The 25,590-nt window shown below is 64.8% G+C and overlaps 1 protein-coding gene across 2 annotated transcripts; it reads left to right on the top strand.

Annotated features, from left to right (window-relative positions):
• Nucleotides 1-60: 60 nt before the first annotated feature.
• PPP1R12C (protein phosphatase 1 regulatory subunit 12C) lies at nucleotides 61-21,270 on the top strand. Of its 2 annotated transcripts, XM_037888441.2 has the most exons (23): nucleotides 61-361; nucleotides 4,094-4,224; nucleotides 5,412-5,530; nucleotides 5,614-5,773; nucleotides 7,085-7,229; nucleotides 7,471-7,545; nucleotides 7,914-8,002; nucleotides 8,511-8,650; nucleotides 8,810-8,895; nucleotides 12,172-12,348; nucleotides 12,584-12,706; nucleotides 13,280-13,365; nucleotides 13,710-13,802; nucleotides 14,177-14,267; nucleotides 14,602-14,733; nucleotides 15,224-15,314; nucleotides 15,969-16,096; nucleotides 16,435-16,520; nucleotides 16,941-17,046; nucleotides 17,456-17,560; nucleotides 18,367-18,417; nucleotides 18,615-18,665; nucleotides 18,997-21,270. In XM_037888441.2, the coding sequence occupies exons 1-23, from the start codon at nucleotides 89-91 to the stop codon at nucleotides 19,081-19,083; spliced, it is 2,625 nt and encodes an 874-aa protein (XP_037744369.1). In that variant the 5' UTR covers nucleotides 61-88; the 3' UTR covers nucleotides 19,084-21,270. The 2 variants fall into 2 exon arrangements, with proteins under 2 accessions (XP_037744369.1, XP_037744370.1); XM_037888442.2 differs by lacking the exon at nucleotides 12,584-12,706.
• The last annotated feature ends 4,320 nt before the right edge of the window (nucleotides 21,271-25,590 follow it).

Below are 25,590 nucleotides of genomic sequence, written 5' to 3'. Positions count from 1 at the left end.
CGGAAGCCGGCAGGAGGGGGCGGGGCCCGGGCCGAGCGGAAGGCGGGAGGGGGCGGGGTACGGAAGCCGGCGGGGCCGCGCCGGGAAGATGGCGGCGGACGGGGGCGCGGCGGCGGCGGCCCGCGAGCGGCGGCGCGAGCAGCTCCGGCAGTGGGAGGCGGCGCCGGCCCCGCCCTGCCCCCCGCGGCCGCCCCGCGCCCGGGCCGTGCGCTTCGAGCGCGCCGCCGAGTTCCTGGCCGCCTGCGCGGGGGGGGAGCTGGGCGAGGCCCGGGCCATGCTGCGGGGGGGGCCCGGCGGGGAGCGGCCCGTGCCCGGCCTGGTCAACGGCACCAACGCGGACGGGATCAGCGCCCTGCACCAGGTGGGGGCGGGGCGGGTCAGGGGGGCAGGTCTAGGGGGGAGGGGAGCTGGGGGTGGGGCAGGGGGGCAGGTCTGAGGGGGAGCGGGGGGGCGGGTCAGTGGGGCAGGTCTGAGGGGAAGCTGGGGGCCGGTCAGTGGGGCAGGTCTGAGCTGGGGGCCGGTCAGTGGGGTGGGGGGGCAGGTCTGAGGGGGGAGGGGAGCTGGGGGTGGGGCAGGTCTGAGGGGGAGCTGGGGGCAGGTCAGTGGGGGGAAGGGAGCTGGGGGTAGGTCAGTGGGGTGGGGGGGCAGGTCTGAGGGGGGAGGGGAGTTGGGGGTATGGCAGGGGCGCAGGTCTGAGGGGGAGCGGGGGGCAGGTCAGTGGGGTCAGGGGGCAGGTCTCAGGGGGAGCAGGGGGCAGGTCAGTGGGGCTGTGAGAAAAGTTGGGGAAGGGGACATGGGGGGCGGGTACAGGCCCACGGGGGGATATGCAGGGTGGGGTCTGGGGCAGTGCTGAGAGAAGCTGGGGGAGGGGCAGTCCCTGGGCAGGTGCAGGGGGTAGTCGGGGCGAGGGGGCAGGTGCGGGGGTGGATCAGCACAGGAGGCGGGGGAGGGGGCCTGTGGGGGGAGGCTGCAGGGGGTGGCTGGGGGCAGCGGCAGAGCAGTGAGGGGAGCTGGGGGTCGCTCTGTCCCCAGAGAGGTGTAGGGGGCAGGGGCTGTCTCCAGCTGTCGGCCGCAGGGCGGCACCTGCTCCTTGGAGCCTGGTGGGGGGACTGAACAGGCGGCGGGGGCTGGGGGCAGAAAAAGGAGCAGGACGCCTGGGTTCTATTCCAGGCGGGGGAGGGGGCCCAGTGCGGAAAACAGCCTCAGCCCCCAGTAGCACTTTGCAGTGCAGGGACTCTCTGGAATTAGACTTGGCTGCCTTCCCAGAGCCGGGAGAGAACCCAGGAGTCCTGGCACCCAGCCCCCTTGCGTTGAATACAGGGGAAGTGACCCACCAGTCTCCGATCCACCATCCTCTGTGGGGCTCCTGGGGGAGGGGTGGACTGGAGTGAGGAGCCCTGCTCGAGCCCCTCACTCCCGACCCGTAGCCCCCTGCTAGCCCGGCTCTGGGCTCCCCCCAGCCCTGCCGGTGCCCCTCACTCCTGACCCACAGTCCCCTGCTAGCCCAGCCCTGTCCCGTCCCCCCCAGCCCGGCCCGTGCCCCTCACTCCCGACCCACAGCCCCCTGCTAGCCCGGCCCGTGCCCCTCACTCCCGACCCGCAGCCCCCTGCTAGCCCGGCCCTGGGCTCCCCCCCATCCCAACCTACAGGCTTTTCAGGGCAGTGGCCAGCCCGACAGCGAACTCCCAGCCCCAGTGGGGTCTGTGCAGTGCCCTGCGTGTGGGGACACCCCCAATCCTGGCCGAGGCGGAGGGGTCTGTGCAGAACCTAGTACAACGGGAGACCCCGATTCTGGCCTGCGGGGAGATGCGCAGCGACAGAGCCCCCATCCAGCCCTGGGTTGTTCCCATCTCACTTGTCCCTGGCTGTGCAATGAGTTGGGGAGGCCTCAGCCTGGTGCCCTGTTGTGGCCCACAACCTGCGCCCGGGCAACAGAGCTTGGTACGGGCCAGCAGCTCCGGGGTTTGCTGGCCCCCCCGTCAGAGCACCACGCGCCACCCCCAGCCACGGTGAGCTCCAACTGAACAGCCCCTCCCACACCCTGCCGGTGCCCCCCGCCCCCAGCCCTGGGCTCCCGCCCCCAGCCCTGCTCCTCACCCCTGCACCCGCAGCCCCCTGCTAGCCCAGCCGTTGGCTGCCCCGCACAGCTGTGATCCTGGGTGGCTGTAGAGGAGTGACCCATTGGCAGGGCCTGTAGATCTGTACAGGGGGTGGGGCTGTCTCCATTCACCTGTGCCCTAGCTCTGCCCCCCCTCAGCCCCCCAGGATCCAGCCCATCCCTATGCCAGGGCCTGTCTGGGAGGTTATTTTAGGCTCCAGTCGGTTCCAGTCCTTTTCTGGGTTTCTCATCAGGGAAGCTCCCAGCTCCCCCTCCGTCCGTCCCCCGCCCCGACTTTCCATGACTTCATTCCCCTGACGGCCTTGGCTTCCTTCCCTGGACCCTGGCCTCCCTCCGCCCCCAGCTCCTCCCAGCAGGGCTGGCGGCTGACAGCTTCTGCCTCAGGGGGCTGGCTGGCCCGGGGGACTGAATGTGGTGCGGGGCCTGTCCCCACTTAGGGGGAGCCCCCCTCAGCTCAACCCCGTTGCAGATCTCCCTGCACGGCGCTTTGCCCAGTCCCACCCCGAACCCTGCAATAGGGGTGAAGCCAGGGAAGAGAACTGGGGGGAGGGGGGGTGCGTCAGTGAGTGGGGGCAGGGGGCCGGAGCTGCGAGGGAGGTGTGCGGGGGAGCACAGGAGGGGGCTGTTAGGTGGGAGAGGCAGAGGTGTCAGGAGTGCAGCCCAGCCTGCCCCCCCCCCATGAGGTTACACACCCCAATGAGTGTGAATTCTGGGGCACGTGCCCATGTGAGAGTGAATTTTGGGGTCTCCCGGTGCCCATGCCTGGGGCAGCGTTGGGTCCCATTTGCCCCAGCAACCTGTTACCATCTTCCCATCGGAGTGGGGTACCCATCTCCTACAGTCATGAATCTGGGGTGCCCCATATCCTTCCACCCCAGGGCATTCTGGGTGGGCCCATGGAGCTGAGGGGTCCACACGCTTCCCCGCCCCCCACCCCAATCTTCCATTGAGGCAACTTCTTCCAGGACTCGGTTTGCTAATGAAACGGCTGCAGGTGAATTGAAATCGGCTCCAGATCCCCGGAGGCTGCTCGGCTCCACCTGGGGTTCAGCTCCCTGGCGAAGGGGTTTGGGGGAATCCCCCTGCGCTGGGCAGTTTGTGCCCCTCCCCCAGCCTGACGGGACGGCGAAAGCCGCTGGTGCCCGGCCAAAGGGCCACCTGCAATTTCAGCCCCATAGAACTGAGGGTTCTTGCTGCTTGGTCCCTCCACTGGGCATCCCCCTCTCCCCCGCATCTGCTGCCTGGCTTCACCCGGGTCCCCCTGAATTTCCCCGCTCCTTGGCTGCGTGCCAAGCTGATGGGTGGTCCCCGGGCACTGCACAGAGCCCACCGAGGATGAAGTTGGGAGTTCTCTGTCTTCACTGCCCTGGGGCGGGAGTGAGGGGCACTGGCAGAGCTGTCGGGGGGAGCCCAGGGCTGGGACAGCAGGAGGCCATGGGTTGGGATTGAGGGGCACCAGCGGGGCTTTGGGGGAGCCCAGGGCTGGGTAGCAGGGAGCTGCGGGTCAGGAGTGAGGGGCACCGGCGGGGGGCCCCACTCCTCTTGTTCTGGACCTGAGCTCCCCCGGCCCCCTCCAGCACTGCTGGTGTCCCTCACTCCCACCCCGCAGCCTCGCTCATGCGCCCGGTGCTCAGGGCTGGTGAGAGCAGTGCCTCTGCCAGGCGAACCCACCCCCTCTGGCTATTTCTGGCTGCGCTTTGGGAGCCAGGGCTGATTCCGGATCCCACGTCCCGTCCCCCCCGTCCCTCCCTCCATGTCCCAGGGGCTGCAGGGCCCGGTTAACCTGTCCTGTCTCCGTCCAGCCCCAGGGCTGCTTTGGCCTAGGGCCAAACAGATGGATGTGTGAGGGAACGTGGAATGGCAAGGGCTGCGTGCCAGGACTCCTGGGTTCTATCTACTGCTCTGCGTGGGGAGTGGGGTCTAGTGGGTAGAGCAGGAGGGGCTGGATCTGCTCAGTCTCTGACCCTCCCCCAGGCCTGCATCGATGAGAACCTGGAGGTGGTGCAGTTCCTGGTGGAGAACGGAGCCAACGTGAACCAGGCGGACAATGAGGGCTGGACGCCCCTGCATGTTGCTGCTTCCTGCGGCTACAAGGAGATCGCCCAGTGAGTGGGCAGGGTGTGTGGGGCATGGCCAGTTGCAGTCAGCCCCATGGGCCCATCTACCCCAGTATCCTGCCTCCTCCCTGCCCCCGGATCAGCCCCATGGGCCCATCTACCCCAGTGTCCTGCCTCCTCCCTGCCCCCGGATCAGAGCCACAGGCCCATCTACCCCGGTATCCCTCCCTGCCCCTGGATCAGAGCCACAGGCCCATCTACCCCGCTATCCCGGCTCCACCCTCTCCCCGGATCAGCCCCATGGGCCAGTCTACCTTGGTTTCCTGCCTGCTCCCCGGTCAGACCCACAGGCCCATCCAGCCTGGAGTTCCACAGTCCCCCAGTCACAACCCCCTGAATTCACACTGGGCTGGACGTGCTCAGAGGTTGGATCTGTGCGGGGTGGGGGGGAGAACCGGGCTCCGTGGGTGCATGTGTCTGATGGTGGGGTGCAGGAGGGACCCCACCCTGGCTGGGCAAGTGCAGGGTGAGTCCCATGTGGGTGCCCCCCCGGCAGGGGGTGGGACGGGCTGCAGCAGGGTGGGGGACTCTGGGCATAAGGAACAGACGCGCCCTGTGGGCCGCTGGGTCTCTCCTCTCCTGCCTGCCCACGCTGCTAGTCCCATAGGTCAGTCGCTGGGATCCCGGCCACACATTGACCCCAATCCCCCCTACGCCCCGTAATCCCTGTCACATGGCGCTAATCCCTGGTCACGTGCCACATAATCTCTCCCCCGCCCCTTGTGGGCCGTAGAGACCTAAGCTCCCCCCTCCTGCTCCAAACTCCCCCCCGCCCAGTTCCAAACTCCCCACCTGCTCTGATCTCCCCCCAGCCCCCATCCCCACCCCACCCTGAACAACCTACCCCCACAGCTGTGAGCACCCCCTCCCTGCTGCCCCCCCTCATTGCTCCCTTGTGCCCATCCCCGTGCCCCCCCCCATCAATTTCTTGCTCTTTCCCACAGGTGGGACAGGTGCCTTCTGATGGGCCCCCGCTCCAACTAGGGAAGCTCTCGGGGGGCGGAAGCTGGCACCCTGCAGCCCACTCCAAAGCCAGGGGCTCAGCGCCGGGTCCACCTGCAGCCTTGTTACCGCAAAGGGGTCGGGTCAGGGGAGGGGTGGGGCTGCCCCGGGGCCCTAGGGGGCTCCACCGGCCGGGGGGGCCCCTCTGGTCCGATGCTCTCGCCTGTCCCCAGGTACCTGCTGGCCCACGGCGCTCAGGTGGCGGCGGTGAACAGCGACGGGGAGATTCCCCTGGATATCGCCGAGGACGACGGCATGGAGGCCCTGCTGCGGGAGGAGATCGCCAAGCGAGGTGTGGGGAGGGGCGGGGCCGCGGGAGGGGGGCGGGGCCCCGGGGCGCCGGGCCCCGCCCTCACGCCCGGCCTGTCCCCGCAGGGGTGGACGTGGCGGCCGCCAAGCGGGAGGAGGAGGAGCTGATGCTGCAGGACACACGCCAGTGGCTGAATGCCGGCCGCATCGACGACACGCGGCACCCCAAGACCGGAGCCAGCGCCCTGCACGTGGCCGCCGCCAAGGGCTACATCGAGGTCATGAGGTGAGAGGGGCCGGATGGGAGCTGGCACCCCCTAGAGGGGAAAGGCCCCAGGCCCCCTTCGCTGCCCCCCGAGTCAGCAAGTCCCTGCCCTGGGGCCGGATGGGAGCCAGTGCCCCCTAGTGGGGCCAGGTCCCGTGCCCCATTCCCCACCCCCCTGAGCCAGCCTGTCTCCGCCCTGGGGCTGGGTGGGAGCTGGTGCCCCCTAGAGGGGAAAGGCCCCACGCCCCATTCCCTGCCCCCCGAGTCAGCCAGTCCCCGCCCTGGGGCCAGGTGGGAGCCGGTGCCCACTAGAGGGGAAAGGCCCCAGGCCCCATTTGCTGCCCCCTGAGTCAGCAAATCCCTGTCTTGGGGCTGGATGGGAGCCAACGCCCCTGAGAAGGGAAAGGTCCCATGCCCCATTCCCCGACCCTCTGAGCCAGCCAGTCCCCGCCCTGGGGCCAGGTGGGAGCCGGCGCCCCCTAGAGGGGAAAGGCCCCAGGCCCCATTCCCTGCCCCCCGAGTCAGCAAATCCCTGTCCTGGTGTCAGATGGGAGCCGGCGCCCCCTAGAGGGGAAAGGCCCCTTGTCCCAGCCATTCCCCTCTGGTTCGTTTCAGGCAGTGCTGTGGGTGCGTGCTGCAAGTTTCCTTCTCGCCCTTGGGCGTCACTGATGAACGGGCTGGCGGAGTTCGTTGTGCTCCCTGCTCTCCTTGCAATTCCGGCCCCCAGTTCCTGCCAGCTCCCGCCTCCACTGGGCTGGACTGGAGGAGCTGCCCCCCCGAAGCTCATGGGAGCTGCGTTGGCTGCTGAGTCCCTCCCGCCCAGCCCCCGAGGGTGTGTGCTGCCCCTCCCAGTCCGACCAGCTTGGCAGGTCAGAGGGGCTCCCAGTCCCTCCGGGGGAGCGGAGTCAGCATGTTTGGATCCGCCCCCAACTTGACTACCAGGGCCAGTTAATAGCCACCCAGCCCCCTCCCCCAAGCAGTGTGTGAGGCACCCTGGGGACACAGCTGTGGGTTGGGAGCAGCCATTCATGTCCCAGCCTCCTTACCCCACGCTCCGGTCCTTCGTGACAGGTGTGGGCCATGTTTACAGCTGGGGAAACCGAGGCACGGAGGGGAGGTGGCTTGCCCAAGATTGGTGAGGTTAGAAAGGAGGAGTCCTGGCTCTCAGCCCCCCTGCTCTAACCACCAGATCCCACTCCCCTCCCAGAGCCAGAGAGAGAACCCAGGAGTCCTGGCTCCCAGTCCCCCTGCTCTAACCACTGGACCCTGCTCCCCTCCCCGTGCCAGGGAGAGAACCCAGGCGTCCTGACTTCTCTCTCCCCCGCTGCGTAGGCTGCTCCTGCAGGCTGGCTATGACCCCAACGTGCGGGACAAGGACGGCTGGACCCCCCTGCACGCGGCGGCCCACTGGGGGGTGGAAGAAGCCTGTCGCCTGCTGGTGGAGCATCTGTGCGACATGGACACCCTCAACAATGTGGTGAGGGGGGGGGGGGCAGCAGGGAGGGGACAGGATCTAGTGGATCACAGTAGCCCTGGTGCCTTAGGGGTGATGGGAAGGGAAGTGGGGGGGGGGCGGGGGGAGCGAAGTGACGGGGGGGAGGAGGAGGCCCGGAAGTGAGCAGCTGCTGCTGGGGTGGAGGCTAGGGGTAGGGTGGAGGCGGGGGGACAGATGGAGGCCTGGGGCCCCTCTCAACCACTGCCCCCTTGCTCCCCGCCAGGGCCAGCGCCCGTGTGACCTGGCCGACGAGGACACACTCAGCCTGCTGGAGGAGCTGCAGAAGAAGCAGGAGGATGTGAGTTAGGGGTTCCCCCCACCCCTAGCCCTGTTCTCCCCCCCGCCCCCACTACTCCTGCTCCCCTCCCCCCCAGATCGGGGCAGCACTGCTTGGCCCTGCCTGTCCACTCGGCAGCATGGCAGGAAAGGGTTAACCCCGGGTGGGGATACTGCTCCAGGGGCCTGAGAGGGGGCCAAGACCCCCACTCAGCCAGGTAAGGGGGAAGCCATAATAAGGGGCTGTCGCCGCCCCCCTGCTGCTCTCCCCCAGCTGTCCAGTGACACCTGGCCCTAATCCCACTGGATCTCCCAGCATCCTCCCCGCCTGGTGGGGATTTCGGGGGGGGTCCCAGGAATACAGCGACCCTCCCTCCCTTCCCTCCCCAGCTGCGCAGCAAGAAGGAAGCTCACCTGAAGCAGGCGGTGATCGATACCAGCGCTGAGCAGCAGCCAGTGTACAGCGCCAAGCACAGGCGGTGAGTGCGGGAGGCTGCGGGTCAGGAGTGGGGGGCACCGGCAGGGCTGAGGGGGGCAGGGCTGGGCTAGCAGGAGGCTGCGGGTCAGGAGTGGGGGGCATCGGCAGGGCTGAGGGGGGCAGGGCTGGGCTAGCAGGGGGCTGCGGGTCAGGAGTGGGGGGCACCGGCAGGTCTGTGGCGGGGGGGCCTAGGGCTGGGCTAGCAGGGGGCTGCGGGTCAGGAGTTGGGGGCACCGGCAGGTCTGTGGCGGAGGGGCCTAGGGCTGGGCTAGCAGGGGGCTGCGAGTCAGGAGTTGGGGGCATCGGCAGGGCTGAGGGGGGCAGGGCTGGGCTAGCAGGGGGCTGCGGGTCAGGAGTGGGGGGCACCGGCACCACAGGAGTCTGGGGGCTCACTTTGAGCTCCCTGCTGCCGCCCAGTCAGGTGGGTGGGGTACGGCCCCTTGCTCAGTTGCTGGCAGGGTGCCTAACGGGCCCCGCCCCTGCTGACCCCCCCCCCCGCCCCCCCCCAGGAGCTCCGTGTGCCGCATGAGCAGCCGGGAGAAGATCTCGGTGCAGGACCAGTCCAAGGAGCGCAAGACTCTGGGCCCCATCGTCCCGGATGAGGAGAACAGCTCCGCCTCCGAGGGGGAGGAGCCGGAGAAACCCACCGGTAGGCGGGGCTAGTGAGCTGGGGCGGGGCCTGGGGATGGGGGATGGTCGGCCCATGGGGCAGATCGTGGGGAGAGGTGCTGGGCTGCATGGGGCTGAATGGAGGGGGGGGGCGATGCCAGGTCCCCGTGTCACCCCAGCTCCTCCGTTCTCCCCACAGAGACCACGAAGCCCCTCCCACAGGAAAGCAGCGGCTTGAACGGGGTCACCCTGCCCCCCGTCTCGCCCGTGCCTGCAGGGCCTAAGGTGAGTCGCCTCCAACACGCCCCCCTTCCCTCCCCGGGTCCCCGTTCCTGTCCCCGCCCCCCCCCCCGGGCTGGATTGCGAGGGGCCTGAGGGGTGCTGACTCCCTCTGGTGGCTGAGTTCCCTTGTGGGGGCGTGGCTAGAGGGCCCTTGCGGGGGCAGCTTCATGAACAGGCTCCTCCCCCTCCATGGAAAGGTCCCTCTTTGGCACCCCCCCGCCCATTACAGCCAGGTTCTCAGCTCAGTCATAATACTCTGGTCTAGTGGGTTTTGAATGGGGGGCGGGGGCTGGGAGCCAGGACTCCTGGGTTCTATCCCTGGCTCTGGGAGGGGAGTGGGGTCTAGTGGGTTTTGAGCTGGGAGCCAGGACTCCTGGGTTCTATCCCCCTGCTCTGCGAGGTGAGGGAGTCTAGTGGTTAGAGCAGAGGGGGCTGGGTTCTCTCCCCAGTCTAATGCCCCCCCATGTGGATAGACCCTGCCCCATGTGAACTGGATCTTGATCCCAGCATGCCCCCTTGACACTGACGTTCCCCTGCCCTGGTATGCTGATTCTCTACTCCTGTCCTGCTCGTTCTGTGATTCACTAATTACACCCAAGGGGGTGGGGCCCAAACCCTACAATCCACCCTCCTTCCTCACTTCTTACCATTGAGAGGGGCACTGAAACTGACCAGCCGGCAATGGGGCAGGATCTTTCCCTCCAGCCCCTTGTCACCACGATCTAGGGGCTCCAGCCCCACCCCCTCACTGTTTTGGTCCTGCCCCTCCAATTTGGCCACATCTAGACTCTCTCCTGTCTCTGCCCTGTATTTCTCCCCTGCCCGCACCCCATATTTGTCTTTCTACTGCTTGGATCCTGCCCACCCCATGGCCCCCTCGCCTTCTCCTTTATATGCCATCAGTCCCCGCTGGCCTGCCCCTCTCCCACCCTGCCCGCCCTGGACACCCTGGGGCCGGCACTGTGGCGTCAAAGCCTACGCAAAACGGGCATCATCCTGGTCCCGCAGGGGGGCGAAAAAGCCACAGTGAGTGACCCGACACTCCCCCCCTCCCCCCCCAGCACAAGAGCCTCTTCTCCCTTTCCCGAGGCCTGCGGCGCGGAGGGGGCCGGGAGGGGTCTGGCTCTCCAGCGGTGTCATGAGTTGGCCAGGCTCAGCTGGCTGACTCTACTTGATGTTCATAGGATCACAGGGCCCCAGGCTGGGGAACACAGAGGGTGGGGATCAAGGGGCCTTGGCAGAGGTGGGGAGGGTGGGGGGGTGTCTCTGGTTCTAGGCATCTCCCAGCAGCCTCCTCCATTCTGGTGTCTTCTAGAGAAGCAGGGATTGACTGGTTGGAGTGGGATCTAGTGAATCAGAGCTGGGGGGACTGGGCACCAGGACTCCTGGGTTCTCTCCCTAGCTCTAGGGGGAGTGGGGGCTAGTGGTTAAACCGGGGGGGGCTGGGAGCCAGGACTCCTGGGTTCTCTCCCCCGCTGAGGGAGGAGCGAGGAGTCTAGTGGTTAGAGTGGAGGGGGATGGGGGAGTCAGGACTCCTGGGTTCCATTCCCAGCTCTGGGGGAGGAGAGAAGATGAGTCACTGGAGCTGCGTGGAGGGCGGACCTGCCTCTCGGATCCTTTTCTCCCTCTCTGTCTCCACGCCCCGCTCCAGCGCACCATACCCTCCACTGTGTTGTTTTTAACTCTGACCTGCTCCCGTTTGATCTCAGCGACGCTCCAGAACTTTGATGGCCTGGGAAAGCCCCCCCTGCCCCGCAGTACCTTTGGTTTGCCTGGTTGCTAGGTGCCATGGGGCAGAGAGGCTCCCTGGCTCGGGGCCCATGTGCCCTGGCTTCTAATGACGTGTCTGACATCAAAATCCCGTCATTCCGATTACTGCTGGCTCTGCCCGGCCAGTTGCCGCTTGGTTTTCAGCCAGTATCTTGGTATCTATTTGAGCCAGAGGAGCCCGCGGTGCACCGTCTAAAAGCCAGAAGTCCTAGCTCTGCAGGGATACCTGGCTTGGCGTTCTGCTGTCCTTGCTTTGTGAGAGACCGGGGATCAAATTCCCCTTCCTCCCCCAACCCCGCATCTAGCCTGGTCTCTCATCCCCGACGGCGTGCGATCGCATCACCCCTTCTGTGGGAGCCTCCCTCTGGGTTTAACGCTTGTTTGAGACCCTTGATCGGACCCAGACGGTTCCCACCGCGCGGCGAGGTATTGAGTTTGCTTTTCTGATTCGGGCTCCGATCCTGTTCCCATGGCCCATGGAGGGTTTGCGGGTGTCATAGCAGGGGACCCGCCAGCCATTCGAACCCACCTTACACAGGCAGCGGTGCTGAGATACACTAGGTGGGCAGGGCCCCTTCCGGGGGGACACTTGCTGAGAGGACGGACGTCCCCTTGGCTGGAAAGGGAATAGCTCTGGAGACGCAATAATGGATCACTTTTTCCCCACTAGGGGGCGCCGGCTTCAATCTGTCCCCAGGGCCGAGGGCCTGGTTGGCTTGGGGGTGGGGAATGGGGCACGCAGCAGGGGGAAGCCCATGAGGCAGGTGGGCATCTTCCCCCCACCCCCGGGTGTGCATGGCGGGCGGGTGTTCCCCTTCTGGGGGGATGCTGCCCCCCTTTCCCACTCCGGTTAATTTCTAGCCCAATCCCCTTGCGTTCTGAAATTGACTAGAGATCCCTCTTTTAAGCTCTGTCCCCATATAATGGCGGGGGCGGGGGGCAGATTGGGGAGGGATACCTGCCTTCCTCCCCCTATGTGATGAGGGGACAGAGTGGGGGGATAAGGTATCTCCACCTGCCCCCAAGCGCCCCCACCCTGCTTCTTACCCGTAGCCTTGCACGCAAGGCGATCGAAGGCCAGTGCGTTGTGGGGGGAAATTGAGAGTCGGGGGGGAAGGGTTAATTAATGACATGACACCCCCCCCCACCCCACCCCATTCGTGGGATGGAGGTGGCGAATGTGAGGGGGAGTGTGGGGTGGTGCATGTCGGTTTCAATGGGGATTTGGGGGGGAGTGGGGTGAGGAGGGGTCAAGGTGGGGGGAGATGGGAGTGTCTGTCGGTGGGGGGTAGGGAGGATTGGGGGTGCATGGGGGTTGTGTGGGATGGGGGGGGGGTGTCATGGAGCAGACCGCGCCCACCGGCGTAGCACGTCCGCTGCCTTTCGATCCCCTTCCGCGACCCCCCGACCCCAGGTTCAGCTCCCTCCGCCCATCCTGACTCCACCCCCTTCTCCCCCCCCCCATTCCCCTCCCCATTTTTCTCGTCCCCCGTTCCCACCCACCCCTAGTTCTCTGGAGGCCGCCCCACCGCGCCGGAGGATTCGTCGGCGCCTGCGTGGAGGGCGGGGCTGCGGAAGACGGGCAGCTTCGGGGTGCTGCAGGATGCCCGGCTGGACGAGGGGCCCCCCAAGGAGGGCAGGATCAAGCGCTCGGCGTCCAGCCCCAGGCTGGACACAGAGGAGAAGGTGAGGGGGGTGGGGGGGGAACCCTGTAGCCATGCGGGGCACCCGACCCCGACACTCTAGCCAAGGGGGCACTGAAACACAGACCCCTCCCTTTCTCGCTGCGGTAAATGCCACAGCAGAGAGGATTCTGGGAGGGCAGGTGTTTTCCCACAATGCAAAGCGGGCCTTTGAGACTTCTCGCGCCTGTCTGTCTGTCTCTCCCACTAACTGTCTCCCGCTTTCCCTCCTGCCTCAGCCACAGGACATCTGGGAAATCCTACAGAAGTGGAACAGGACTCTGATTGGCCCGGGGTTAGCCAATAAGAGCGTAGCCTCAGAGCTAGCCAGTCGGGAGGAAGGGAGTTCATCAGGTGACCTGGTAGGAGGCTCCGCCCATAGGGGGAGTGGCCTTATTCCCCTCCCGCCCACCTGCTTATTTGCCCATGTCAGCGGTGTCCTGGTGCATTCTGGGACGCCTTCCGCTGTTAGGTGCTTAGTTGGAGCTGCCCTTCTCCCCTGGGGACGGTGGGGGGCACCATAGGGTGTCTTGGGGGCTGGGATCCCCATCCTGGAGCATCAGGCAGGGATCCCTCAATCCCGAGGTCTGTTCTCCATGCCTACATTTTCCCCTTAACTCTGCCCCCTGCCCTGGTCTGTTTCTTGCTCCTTAATTTTCCTGATTCATGACTCTGTGCTTTAACTGCTAGACCCCCACAGCTGGGATGGAACCCAGGAGTCCTGGTTCCCAGCCCCCCCCACTCTCACCAGTAGACCCCATTCTTTTCCCTTCCCCCTCCACTCCATTTGCTGCAGCAGGGACTGACACCCTGCCTCCCAGAGGGTATCGAGCTGTGCTCTGGGCAGCGCCCCCTCCTGGCTGGAGGCCGGGGTAGCCCTGAGTGCCCTGCTTTAGGCGAGACATTCACTGGCCCTTTTTCTGCTTCCCTGCCAGAGCAAGGAGCCGCCCCGCCTGGCCCGGGTCCCGCCGACGCCCACCCGGCGCATCTTCACCCTGCCTGACGCAGAGCCAAGCCGAGCGTGAGTCACCTGGGTGGTGTCCTGGCTCGGAGAGGGGAGTGGGGTCTAGTGGTTAGAGCAGGGGGCCCTGGAAAGCAGAACTCCTGGGTTCTCAGCCCCGGCTCTGGGAGGGGAGGGGGGTCTAGTGGTTGGGGGTGGGGAGCCGGGAGTCAGGACTCCTGGGTTCTCTCCCCATCTCTGGGAGAGGAGTGGGGTCTAGTGTTTAGTGCAGGGGGGCTGGGAGCCAGGACTCCTGGGTTCTTGCCCTGGCTCCGGGAGGGGAGTGGGGTTTACCAGAGTGGCGATGTGTCTGGTAGCTCAGCACACTCTGTCCGACACTCCCTCTTCTTCTGGCTTCACTATAGGAGCTTGGAAGATGGCCTGCAGATGAAAATCGATGTGGGTCCTGCCCCCAACCAGCTCCCCACTTCCAGCACAGACCCCCGCGACCGCCGAAGGTAGGGGGCAGCCAGAGGGGCGTGGGGGTGATGGAGCTCTACCGTCGGGGGTACTAGCACGGTGTCTGCAGGGGTAAACCTCTCCTGTAGCACCCCACTTACAGCCGCCCAACTGAGCCAGGACTCCTGGGTCCTACCTTGGCTGTGGGTGCGGCTAGTGCGGGGGGGCCACGATGGTGGTTGGGAGAGACCAGGCTCTACAACTGCTGTTGCTGTGAAATTGCTGCCCCGGCCCAGAGGGGCCGCATCTGGGCTCTGGGTCCCTGTATACCCAGCTCCCACGCCCAACCCCAAAGGGGGGCTGCGTCCCAACGTCGGGCAAGGGGTCCCTGGTCCTGCCGGTCTCACTAACTGCCCCCTTCCCCCCCAACCAGATCGTATCAGACCCCCGTGAGGGATGAGGAGTCAGAATCACAGCGCAAAGCCCGGTCACGTCTCATGAGGCAGTCCCGGCGATCCACCCAGGTACTTCTACCAAGTAGTTGGAGCAGGGGGCTGGGAGCCAGGACTCCTGGGTTCTCTCCCCAGCTCTGGGAGGGGAGTGGGGTCTAGTGGGTTGGAGCCGCACGGGGGCTGGGAGCCTGGACTCCTGGGTTCTTTTCCCAGCTCTGTGGCTGACTTTGGGCCGGTCCCTTCCCCTGTGTGTTGTGGGTGCAATGACTCTACTCCACCTCCTGGGGGTGCTGTAGCTCATTTCCCTTCCTGCGGGGGTTACTGCCGCCCTGGCCAGCGATGCTGCTCCCCCCAGGGGTGCCAGCCCTGGTCATGCCCCTCCTTGACCCACCTGCTCCCCTCCCAGGGTGTCACCCTCACAGACTTGAAGGAGGCCGAGAAGACCATTGGCCGATCCGGGGACTCCAGGGCCACCGAGCAGCGAATTGGGGAGGACGAGAAGCAGAGCCGAGAAGGGGAGCAGCCGCTGGAGACCACGGTGAGAGCAGGGGCCGAGCCGGGGCCAGTCAACCCTGGCTCTAGCAGCAGCTGGGTTGTTAACCTGCGGGACTCCCTGCCTCCAGGCGCTGCAGTTGGGTAGTGGAGCTGGGTTTGTGTGAAGGGCTTCAGTGAGTTCATGGGCCCGGGGGTCTCATTGACGGGGGGCAGGGAGAGGGCGGGGTAGTAGGGCCCGGGGGTCTGGTCCAGGGGAGGCGGGATACCGGGGTAGATGGGTCTGGTCCGGGGGAGGCGGGATACTGGGGTAGATGGGCCGTGGGTCTGGTCCAGAGGAGGCGGGATACTGGGGTATACGGGCCTGTGGGTCTGATCTGGGGGGATCCCAGCTTTCTGAGGCTGAGTCTGTTACCCAGGAGGGGAGTTGTCAGTCTCTGTCTTCCCCACCCCCACCGAACTCGCGCCCCCTCCCCGCCCCAGGGCCTTGTCCAGCAGACACCCCACGTCCATGGGTCATTATCCCCCCTCCGTAGGACTCGGCCAGGCAATGCCGCGCAGCCAACCCCGAGGGCTCCTCTGTGTACCCTGTCAATCCCATCGTGGTGAACTCTCAGGAACGGAGAGGTGAGTGTGACCCCCTGCTGGGCCCCCCAGCCTCTGGCACTGACACCCCCACACCCCGTCTCGTCCCCTTGGGAACCTGCCTCAGTAGCCAGGCAGCCTGCTCTGGGGAGGGGAGGGTTCTGCCCTCTGGGGTCCAGCCCAGCCCCGGGGAAATGGGGGGGCGGATTCATGCTCCTGCCCCTTATAGATCCTCCAGCCAGCACCTGCCTGCAGTCCCAGGAGGTGGCCAGCAGAGGGCAGCACAGCAACATGTTCTACCCCTTGTGTGCTCTGGTGTGCGGGGGGGGGGGGGACTCGGAGCCAGGACTCCTGGGTTCTCTCCCCGGCTTTGGGAGGGGAGTGGGGTCTAGCAGGTTAGAGCGGGGGGGGCTGGGAGCCAGGACTTCTGGGTTCCCTCCCCGGCTTTGGGAGAGGAGTGGGGTCTAGTGGTTAGAGCGGGGGGGAGGGGCTGGGAGCCAGGACTCCTGGGTTCCATCCTGGCTCTGGCTAGACATCCCATGCAGCAGCTGAATTAACCCCTTGTGGCTTGTTCCGCTCACGGGTCGCCTGTTGCCGGGTGAAATTAACAAACCGGCAAAGAGGCTGAGGCGGGTGCCGCGGGGGTCTGGGGGGTGCGCCGGTCCCCGCCCCTCACCCGCCCCATCTTTGCGGCAGCGCCGGAGCCCGAGGGGCCGGGGCTGAGCTCCGAGGCGGAGGCCGAGCTGCGGAACCGGCTGGCCGTGCGGGACCGCCGGAAAGGCCGGCGGGAACGACGCTCCACGGGCATGCTGCAGAACGCAGAGGTGAGCGGAGGGGGCCAGGCTCCGGGCGGGCAGGGCAGCTGGGCGGAGGGGGGCGGAGATCCGTGTATGGCCTCCCTAGGGGGTAATAACAGAGCGAGGAGGGGGGCTGGGATTCCACGGGGGGGTGGGGCAGTGGAGTGAGGGGAAGGATGTTGGGGCTGGGACTCTCTGGGGGGGGGAATTGTGGGGGGAGGAGGAGGGCTGGGATTACATGTAGGTGGTTATGGGGGGCTCATAGCTGGGCCAGCAGGAAGATCCGGAGTGGCGGGGGCGCGCTTCCCGGGGTGTGTCTGTTAAACCCGCCCCCCGGATTCCTGCCCCTCGGTCTCTCTCTCTAGGGCGACGAGACGGAGGAGCCGGAGCAGCTGAACGACAGCGCCCCGGGATCCAGATACCTTCCGGCCAGGGGCTCCGGGGGATCCAGGTACCAGCCGGCCCCAGCATTGTCACGGGGTCCTGAGAGACACTACGTGGGGGTGAGGGGGTTCAGCCCTGGAAGGGAGACCTCTGCGGCGCGGGGGGGGCACACTCTCCCCTGGCAGGCAGGGCTGGCCCCAATGCCCCAGGGCGGCACGAGGGGCTGCTGAGCTGCAGGGGCTCAGCAGGGGGCGCTCTCCCCCTGGCAAGCAGGCTCCTTCCCCGCCCCCCCCCTCCAATGTCCTAGGGGGCGCTGGGCTGCAGGGAGCAGGGCAGAGAGCTCAGCAGGGGGCGCTATAGCACAGCTGTGTTTCAAACATCCCACCCCATGGCTGCATCGCGGGGCCGGGCGAGGACCTGGGGGGGCGCAGAGGTGGGGATTCCCGCAATAACAGGGTGGTGTCTGTCTGTCTGTCTGTCTCACCAGCACGTCCGACTTCTTGAACAGCCTCCTGCCCCACCGGACGGATGCGTACGGCTGCGCCAGGCTCAGCAGCGTGGGCAGCGCCGGGGACGAGCGTGAATACAAAAAGGTGGGGCAGGGGCCGAACCCCCCAGCACCCTGAACCCCACCCCCTCGTGCTGGGCTTCTGCCCCTCCAAACCACGCCTTCACCCAAGCACTGGGATGGCTAGTGGTTAGAGTGGGATGGGGGCCGGGGGCAGGACTCCTGGGTTCTCTCCCCTGCTCTGGGAGGGGTGTGGGGTCTAGTGGTTAGGGCAGGGGCAGAGAGCCAGGACTCCTGGGTTCTGTCCCTGGCTCTGAGAGGGGAGTGGGGTCTGGTGGTTAGAGCGGGGCCGGGGAGGGAGCCAGGACTCCTGGGTTCTCTCTCCATCTCGGGGAGGGGAGGGGGGTCTAGTGGTTAGAGCAGGGGGGAGGGCTGGGAGCCAGGACTCCTGGGTTCTGTGCTCAGCTCTGTGCTCTTCCCCCCACCCCTCCCAGCTCTATGAAGATCTCCAGGTGGAGAACGAGAAGCTGCAGGAGCAGCTGCAGGAGTCGCAGCTGAAGCTGACGCAGATCAAGCTGGAGCTGGAGCGGGTGACCCAGGTGAGAGGGGCGGGGCGCCAGGGCTGGGGTAACACTGTGGGCACCGGGGGGGGGGGGGGGAGGCTCCCTTCCCTTCCCTTCTCTTCTCCCAGCCCCTCTGCCCCACCGCCTGCTGGGGAGGGAGGGGCCCACTGCAAGGGGAGACCACACAGCCTGCCACTGCAAAGGATTCTGGGATAGCTAGCAACAGGAGGGCGGCAGCCTTGTGCCCCAGGGCATTGTGGGGGACGAGGAAGTTCCAGGCAACGTGGGGGCGTCTCTTTCCGCCCAGACAGACTGCCCCCGGTGGGGGGGGGGGGGAGTGGGAGTGGGCAAAGTCAGGCTGGGAGGAGAGACCTGGACGGAAAACCCTGGTGAGCTCAGCAGGGGGCGCTCTCCCCCCCCCAGGCCCGGCAGGCAGGGCTGGCCCCGGGGCGGCGCTAGGGGGCGCTGGGCTGCCATGGAGAGACGGGGTGGGGAGCTGGGCATCAGTGTCCAATGTCTCATGGCCCCCACACAGCTCCCCCGCTGGCAGCCCCCTGCAGCTTCACCCGCTGCCCAGAGAAGCTGAGCAAATATTGACCCAGGGCGCTGGGCTGGGCTGGTCCCTCTCCAGCCGGCTGCTTTTGCTTTGAGTCACCAGCCATTTGGCCAGTTATTGCCCGGGGGGAGGGGGAGAGGAATTTAAGGTGGATCCTTGGTATACCAGGCACCTGGATCTGGCCCCGGGGCAGGGGACTGGCTGGGGTGGGGGTGGGGCAATTGGGCATGCGGCGTTTCCCTCCAGAGGGCGCCGTCTCACACCCTGTCCTTGGTCTCGTTGGCAGAGACAGGAGCGCTTTGCCGAGCGGCCGGCACGGCTGGAGCTGGAGAGATTTGTAAGTACCTGCCCTGCTGTGGGAGGCACCGTGCCCCCAGGATGCTGCCCCCCATCCCCACCCCCACCCCAGCTCAGGTCTTCACTCTGCTCCCGGTGAGGAGTCCACCCTCCGAGCCTCGGGGGGTGAGGTGCCCTGCCCCAGCCGCAGCTGAGGCTGTTACCTCCACGCACTCACCCCCTCTCTCCGGCCCCCAGGAGCGCCGGGCCTTGGAGCGGAAGGCAGCGGAGCTGGAGGAAGAGCTGAAGGTAATCGGCTCAGCACCTGACTGGATGTGTCCCGGTGTGCAGCGAGGGGGGGCGGGACACCGGGGCAAATGAGCCCGTGGGGTTGATTTGGGGGAAGGGAAAGGAGCAGACGGGATACCGGGGCAGATGGGCCTGGGGGGCTTATCCAGGGGAAGGGAAAGGAGAAGACGGGATACCTGGGTAGATGGGCCCGGGTGGCAGATCCGGGGGAAGGGAAAGGAGCAGATGGGCCTGGGGGGCTGATCTGGGGGAAGGGAAAGGAGCAGACGGGATACCGGGGCAGATGGGCCCAGGGGGCTGATCAGATGCTAACCCCCGTCCTCTCCCCTAGGCTCTCTCGGACCTGAAGGCCGATAACCAGCGCCTGAAAGACGAGAACGCGGCTTTGATCCGGGTCATCAGCAAACTCTCCAAGTGATGCCCCCAGGGCAGGGAGTCACCCCGCTTTCCGGGCCAGCCCCTTCCAACCATCAGGGAGCCCCCCCCACACTCCAGACCAGCTCCCCCGCCAAGGTGCCATGAGAGGGGAGAGTCTATGGACCAGAATAAGCCCCTTCCCCCCCACAGCAGGACCACACCCCTTAGGCCTCCCCCTCAAACCAGGGGCCTCACTGATCTCCCCCAAAAATCTTTCCACTGGGGGAGGGGTGTCTGAGCCCCTGATAATCAGACCAACACACACACCCCCACCCCCAAAAAACCCAACAACAAAATCCAGCCTCCAGCCCCGGGACAAATATTTATTATTTGTGGCTCTTTACAATTCCTGCTACTCATTAAGTGATGCTCGTTGTCAGTAGCTGGGGGCGGGGAGGGGGGGCAGATTCCTGCCTGCCCCCCTCCCCCAGTCCTAATCCTAACCTTAACCCCAGTAATCTCCAGTTAGAAGCCAAAATGATGGCCCCCCTATTTGATCGTGGGGGTGTTAGCAGAGATGGGGGTACTGCAAGACCCCCCCCCCCACTTTTTAAGGTCCCTTCAATTCCCCCCCACCCCAGCTAAACAAATCCCAGAACATTAACTCCCTTGCCACCCGGCAGCTTTGATTCTGCCCCACGGTGCCCCCCTATGGATGCTAAGGAGCTGCCAAGGATCTCTTACCTGCCTGCCCCATGGGAGCACTGTGCCATGCCCCCCCGCCCAGATGGCAGTAAGTGGGGGGGCTGGCACACAGGGGAGGGTGGGGGGCAGCGGGAAGGGGGGGCTATGCCAGTATTGGGGGGCCCTTGGGGACAAACGGGGGGTTCCGCGGAGGGCTATTATAAGGTCAGGCCCCAGAGGAACCCAGCAGGGGGATTCAGGGTGACCCCCGAATAAACAGCCCCATTGGGGCATCTCCAGTGTGCGCTACTTGGGTCCAAAGGAGGCGGGGCCCATCTACTGTACTGACCTGCATTCCTGCCTTGGCTCCACCCCCTCGGAATCTTGGTGTTAAAAGGGGGCGGGACTTTATAGTCCCTCCGCCCCTTCCCCCTTGCAGTATCTGGGCCAAAGCATGTGGATGGCGGGGAATGGGTGGTGCCTCCCAATTCTTCCTCCTAAGGGCTTCTTCCATTGTAGATTTGGGGGAGCAAGCACCCAATAACTACATGACCAAAGTCGGGGGGTGCTCCCCAATGTCCTCCCTGGACACACAGGGAATTAATGGGGGTTCCTGGCTTTGCCAAACTCCTGTCTATTGCAAACCCAGCTGAGGGTGCCCCCAGGATTATGGGGTTCAGGTAAGACAAAGGGCATTGCAGATCTGCTGCCCCCCCAAGTGTTTGTGTATGTGGGGGCCCTGGATCTCAGAACCAAGGCGCTGCTTCAGCCCCTCCAAAAAATGTGCTCTGTGTGTGTGTGGGGGGGGTCAGATCCCAGTTTTCTGCCCCCTTCCTTAATGGGCCCCAAGCACTGCTCATCCACCCCTTGAAAAGGGGGTGGGGGGGTGCTTTGGACAGATGCAAGTGCAGAAAAAGCAGGGTTCAGATTCCCTTTAAAACCTGCCATGCAAAACGGATTTGTCCCCGTTTGGCCCCAGAGCATGGTCTCCTGGAAAGTGTCCCCCCCCACACACAGTTTTCTGTGCCATACCACGCCTCCTGCTGAAATGTCCCCCTGAAATTTGTAGGGGAACCTCAAATTTCCATGCCATTACCCTCTCCCTCAGTTCAAAATCCCCCCCCCAATACTGGGGGGGACCCCTAAATTCTGTGCCATGCAACTGATTTCCCCCCTCAGCAAAAAACACGCCCCCAGATTCAGCCGGCATCCACAAATTTTCCAGGCTGTGCAACCATCCCCGCCCCACCCCCCATCCCTCAGCAAAATGAAAATCCCCATGAAGTTTGCAGAGGGGTCCCCCCCATTTATATGCCAGGCAACCGCTCTCCCCCCGCCCACGACGCCCCTGTGAACATATCTGTATATAAAGGAAAGTATTTTCTATACGGCGCCCTCTCCCCCTCCCCGAAAGATACAACGTGTGCAATATGGCAAAGGAAATTCTATATATTGTATTTGTTTATTTTAGCAGCCCGGCTGCAGATCTTTAAAGCACAGGGATAGGAAAAAAAATCTTACAAAAATGAAACCGTAAAAAAAAAAAAAAAAAATTTTAAAGCCCGCCCCGCTCCCTGCTGGCGTGTTTTTTTTAAAGGGCTCGGTTAGCCAGGGCGGGGGCTGGATGTGTGAATTACAGGGTGGCGCAGGTCCCGGGGGCGCTGCGCCCCTCTGTGGCTTCCTTTAGAGACTGCTGTGGTGGGCGGATTCCTGCAGCTGGGGCCACGCGGGCCCAGCCGGCTTGCCCGCGGCCCCCGCCTGGTTATTCAGGGCAAAAGCGCCCCAGAGAAGACAGACCCTGAAAGGGTCTCTGGGCCCAGTCGGGGGGCTTCCATGTGGGGGCCTAGCACGAGCCCAATGAGTCTCTCCGATCAGGCTGCTTCTTTACCCCGGTTTGGGGGTCTGACACTGGGGCCTTTGAAATGAGTCTGTTCCACAGCGCCCACCACTTCAAAGATATGGGGGACACACTGGGGATTGGCAGGGGGCTGCTTCAACCGTGCCCCCCACTCACCCACAGGGGCAAATAACCCTTGCTGGTACGCTGGGGCATAGAGGAGGGCCCGTGGGCACTGGAGCGGCTGGCACCGCTGGGGTAAGAGACAGATGTAGCCACATGCCAGAGGCCATTCTGGTCCCCATCCCATCTTAATCTATCAGTCCCCACTCCCCCAAGCCAGGGAGAGAACCCAGGAGTCCTGGCTCCCAGCCCCCCTGCTCTAACCACTAGACCCCACTCCCCTCCCAGATCTGGGGAAAGAACCCCAGGGTCCTGGCTCCCAGGCCCTGCTCTAACCACTAAACCCCACTCTCCGCCCAGGTCTGGGGAGAGAACCCAGGAGTCCAGGCGTGTGTGTGAATGGAGCGGGGGGGGGGGGGGGGGTGGGTGAGAGGTTGAAAGCTCTGTAACTATTCAAAGCCAGATCACCACCCTCCCCAGCTGCCGTTTTCCGTCTCCGCCTCTCGGGAAATGTCCCCGACCCCTTGGCAGTATTCTTTCGCTGGTGCAAGTGACGGTTGCTGGTGTCTCCCTGGAAAAACGACGCCCCCCCTCAGCTCCGAGCCGCGCTTGGCCGACCGGTTGAAAGACTCGGGCCCGGAGCTGGAGGAGGCTGAGGGGTGGAGGTGGCTGGCGGGGCTCTCGGGTTGGCAGAAGAAGGACGATTGTTCCCCGTGTCCAGCCGGGGGCGGAGAAGGAGGAAGCAGGAGTTTGCCGCCAGGGCGATATTCGGACCGACGTTCTGGCCCAGCTGGCCTGGCGTCCCCGGCGCTGGAGGGTTTTAAGAACTGGTTGGACCTGCGCCTGTCAGGAGGATACGGGTTTATGGGGCCCTGCCTTGGCGCAGCCCCCCATCGTGCTCCCTCCTGGCCTGACATTTCTAGGACTGTTACGCCCCATATGGCCCCCTGAAATTTCTCATGGCTCCCCAGGGGCTGGGCCTTTACCCCTTTCCTCCCCCCGGCGGCTCCACTTGGTCAGGTTGTGGGGGTGCCACCTCATTCTTTGTTGCTCCCAGCCGGCCAGGCGTCACGCACGCGCCCCACGTGTGTGCCGGCTGGCTCCCTTTCCCCCACTGCGTTAACCACCGTGCAAAGCTGAGGGGGAAACTGAGGCACGGGGCAGGTTCATAAACGCATCACAGCAACTTCTCGCAGCAGCAGGCAAGTCTGACAAACGTCTCTCCCCCCCCGGGGCAGGCCCCTGGTCTGGCTCTGAGTCCACCAGCGGGGCAGCCGGGCGCTACACAAAACCGGTGCCTGAATTGGAGTTGGGCCAGGGCTGGGCCCTGCTTTTCACGGCGAGGGGGAAGAGCCCTTGGAGCCGGGATATTTCCCACCCACAGGTGTTTACACATGGTGTAAAATCGCCTCTTGGGTCAACTAAACCCTTTGCCTCCTGCAGGTGCTCTCTGCAGCCCTGGAATTTCGTGGCTTTCCTCTGCACCCAGAACTTCATAGGTGCACATGGGAACGGCCAGAGTGGGTCAGACCAAAGGTCATCCAGGCCGGTATCCTGTCTGCCGACAGTGGCCAATGCCAGGTGCCCCACAGGAATGAACAGGACAGGGAATCATCACATGATCCATCCCGTCATCCATTCCCAGCTTCTGGCAAACAGAGGCTCGGGACACCATCCCTGCCCAGCCTGGCTAATAGCCATCGATGGACTCATCCTCCATGAACTTATCTAGTGCTTTTTTGAACCCTGTTATGGTCTTGGCCTTCGCAACATCTTCCAGCGAGGAGTTCCACAGGTTGACTGTGTGAAGAAACTTCCTTTTGTTTGTTTTAAACCTGCTGCCTGTTAATTTCATTGGGTGACCCCTAGTTCTTGTGTTATGAGGAGTAAAAAACACGCCCTGATTTACTTTCTACACGCACGTCATGCTAGACCTCTGTCCTATCCCCCCTTAGGCATCTCTTTTCCAAGCTGAAAAGTCCCCATCTTACCAGTCTCTCCTCATACGGACGCCCTTCCACACCCCTGATTATTGTAAGTGGAGTAGGGCGGTAGCTCCCCACCGGCTGGGTGTTGTTTGGTGTGATACAACAGTCCTGGTCTTGCTCCCGGATCGCGCTGGGCGCTGACCAAACACAGGACACAGAGCCTGCCCCAGCCCCGGCGAGTTTACATACTCCGCTAAGGAAATGTCCCCCCTTGGCCTGCCGGGCCGTGGAGAAACCGGCACTGAAAGGAATGAACATCGAGTCTGAAGCGAGGGAGGCCGGGCACCAAGAGGCTCAGGCCGGCCAGGGCCAAGAAGTGGGGCAGAGACCCCCAAACCCAGGGGTGTCTCTTAGGCTTCGACTCCCCCCACCCAATACCAAGGGCGAACTAACCACGAAGGACCCAGCCGTCCCCAGGGATGCTCCGGCCTGGCTGGCCCCCTGGGCAAGCTGGAGTAAGTGATCCACAGTCACTTGCCCCAACGAGCACAAAATATTCAGGTCGCTCCCTGTCCCGAGAGATCAGGCCCTGAGCCCGGGGCGGTTTGACGGGAAGCCAGCGTGGGCAGCCGGGCCGCTCGTAAACTCCCTGCAGATGTAACGAGGAGGACAAGGAAAGGAGTTAGTGGCTGCTTCAAGCCGACGACGCGTCCACCCCACTGCCTACGTCCGTGGTTCCCAAAGGGGACAGTCTCGCAGCAAGGGGGCAGGGCTGAGCGTCCGTCAGGGGGACGCCGGGGGTCTCGGCGTCTGGCTCCCGCGAGAGTCCAAAGAGCAGCGAGGGAAGGATCGGCCGTTTTCGGGCCCTCGGCTTTTATGGCTTTCTTCCCAAATTGCAGCCCGGGGGCCGAGCCCGCTTGCACGTAGCCTGGGCCTGGGTGTGGCGGGGTTATCCTGGGTGTGGCGGGGTACCCGCACGCAGCCGCTGGGGCGTATGAATTCACGGGTGGGCAGGCGACGTTCGCTCCCCGGCAAGCGGGTTTCAGAACCCAGGGTTTCCCAGGGCGGGAGCGGACACGGGCCAGCAGGGGAGACGGGCATTTTGTAGAGTCTAAACGCACTGGGATAAGTCCAGGACCCACCTTAACCGGGCCAAGGCCCAGGGGAAACAGCCGGGTTTCGAGCAGTGAATGGGTCAGTGCTCAACTGAGGCCTAAAGCCTTGGGAAAAGCTGGCACCTGGTTGGCCACCGTCACACCCAGGAGCCCTGGCTCCCATCTATTCCCCTCCCAGAGCCGGGAGAGAACCCCGGAGTCCTGGCTCCCAGCTCCCCTGCTCTAACCATAAGACCCCACTCCCCTTCCAGAGCCAGGGAGAGAACCCAGGTGTCCTGGCTCCCAGCCCCCTCCTGCTCTAACCACTAGACTCCATTCCCCTGCCAGCGCTGGGAGAGAAACCAGGAGTCCTGGCTCCCTGCCACCACAGTGAGTAGGCTCCCTGTCCAAAGGTGTTGCTAAAACAGTGCCCAGGCCCCCAGAACAAACACACCCTGACTCCTCACCCAGGTCAGCTCCAGCTGACGTAGCCTTGAACCTGCCACACCTGGATGTAAACTCCGGAGCCAGCCAGATCCGCCCTGCGGCCACCTTTGCCACCGAGCCCGTTCTGGCTCCTTCCCCCACCCGGCTCTTAGGTGTCACAGGCCGAGCTGAAGCAGTCCCTCTGCAAGACAACAGTGTAGAACCCAGGCGTCCTGACACCCAGCCCCCGCTGCTCTCGCCCGCTAAACCCCACTCCCCAAACCAGAGCCAGCCAGAGAACCCAGGCGTCCTGGCTCCCAGCCCCACCCTCTGCTCCAAAACCACTAGACCCCACCCCGCTCCGATATCAGAGCTGGGAAAGAACCCAGGAGTCCTGGCTGCGGGGTTAATGGCCAGCTGGGGGGGCCCTCTGCAGCAAACTGGGGGCGGGGGGGAGTGAAAAGGTTAATACAGGC

The sequence above is a fragment of the Chelonia mydas genome, chromosome 23 (genome assembly GCF_015237465.2).
Source record: "Chelonia mydas isolate rCheMyd1 chromosome 23, rCheMyd1.pri.v2, whole genome shotgun sequence".
Lineage (NCBI taxonomy): Eukaryota > Metazoa > Chordata > Testudines > Cheloniidae > Chelonia > Chelonia mydas.
Note: the sequence above shows the minus strand (reverse complement) of the source record. Positions and strands in the feature narration are given on the sequence as shown.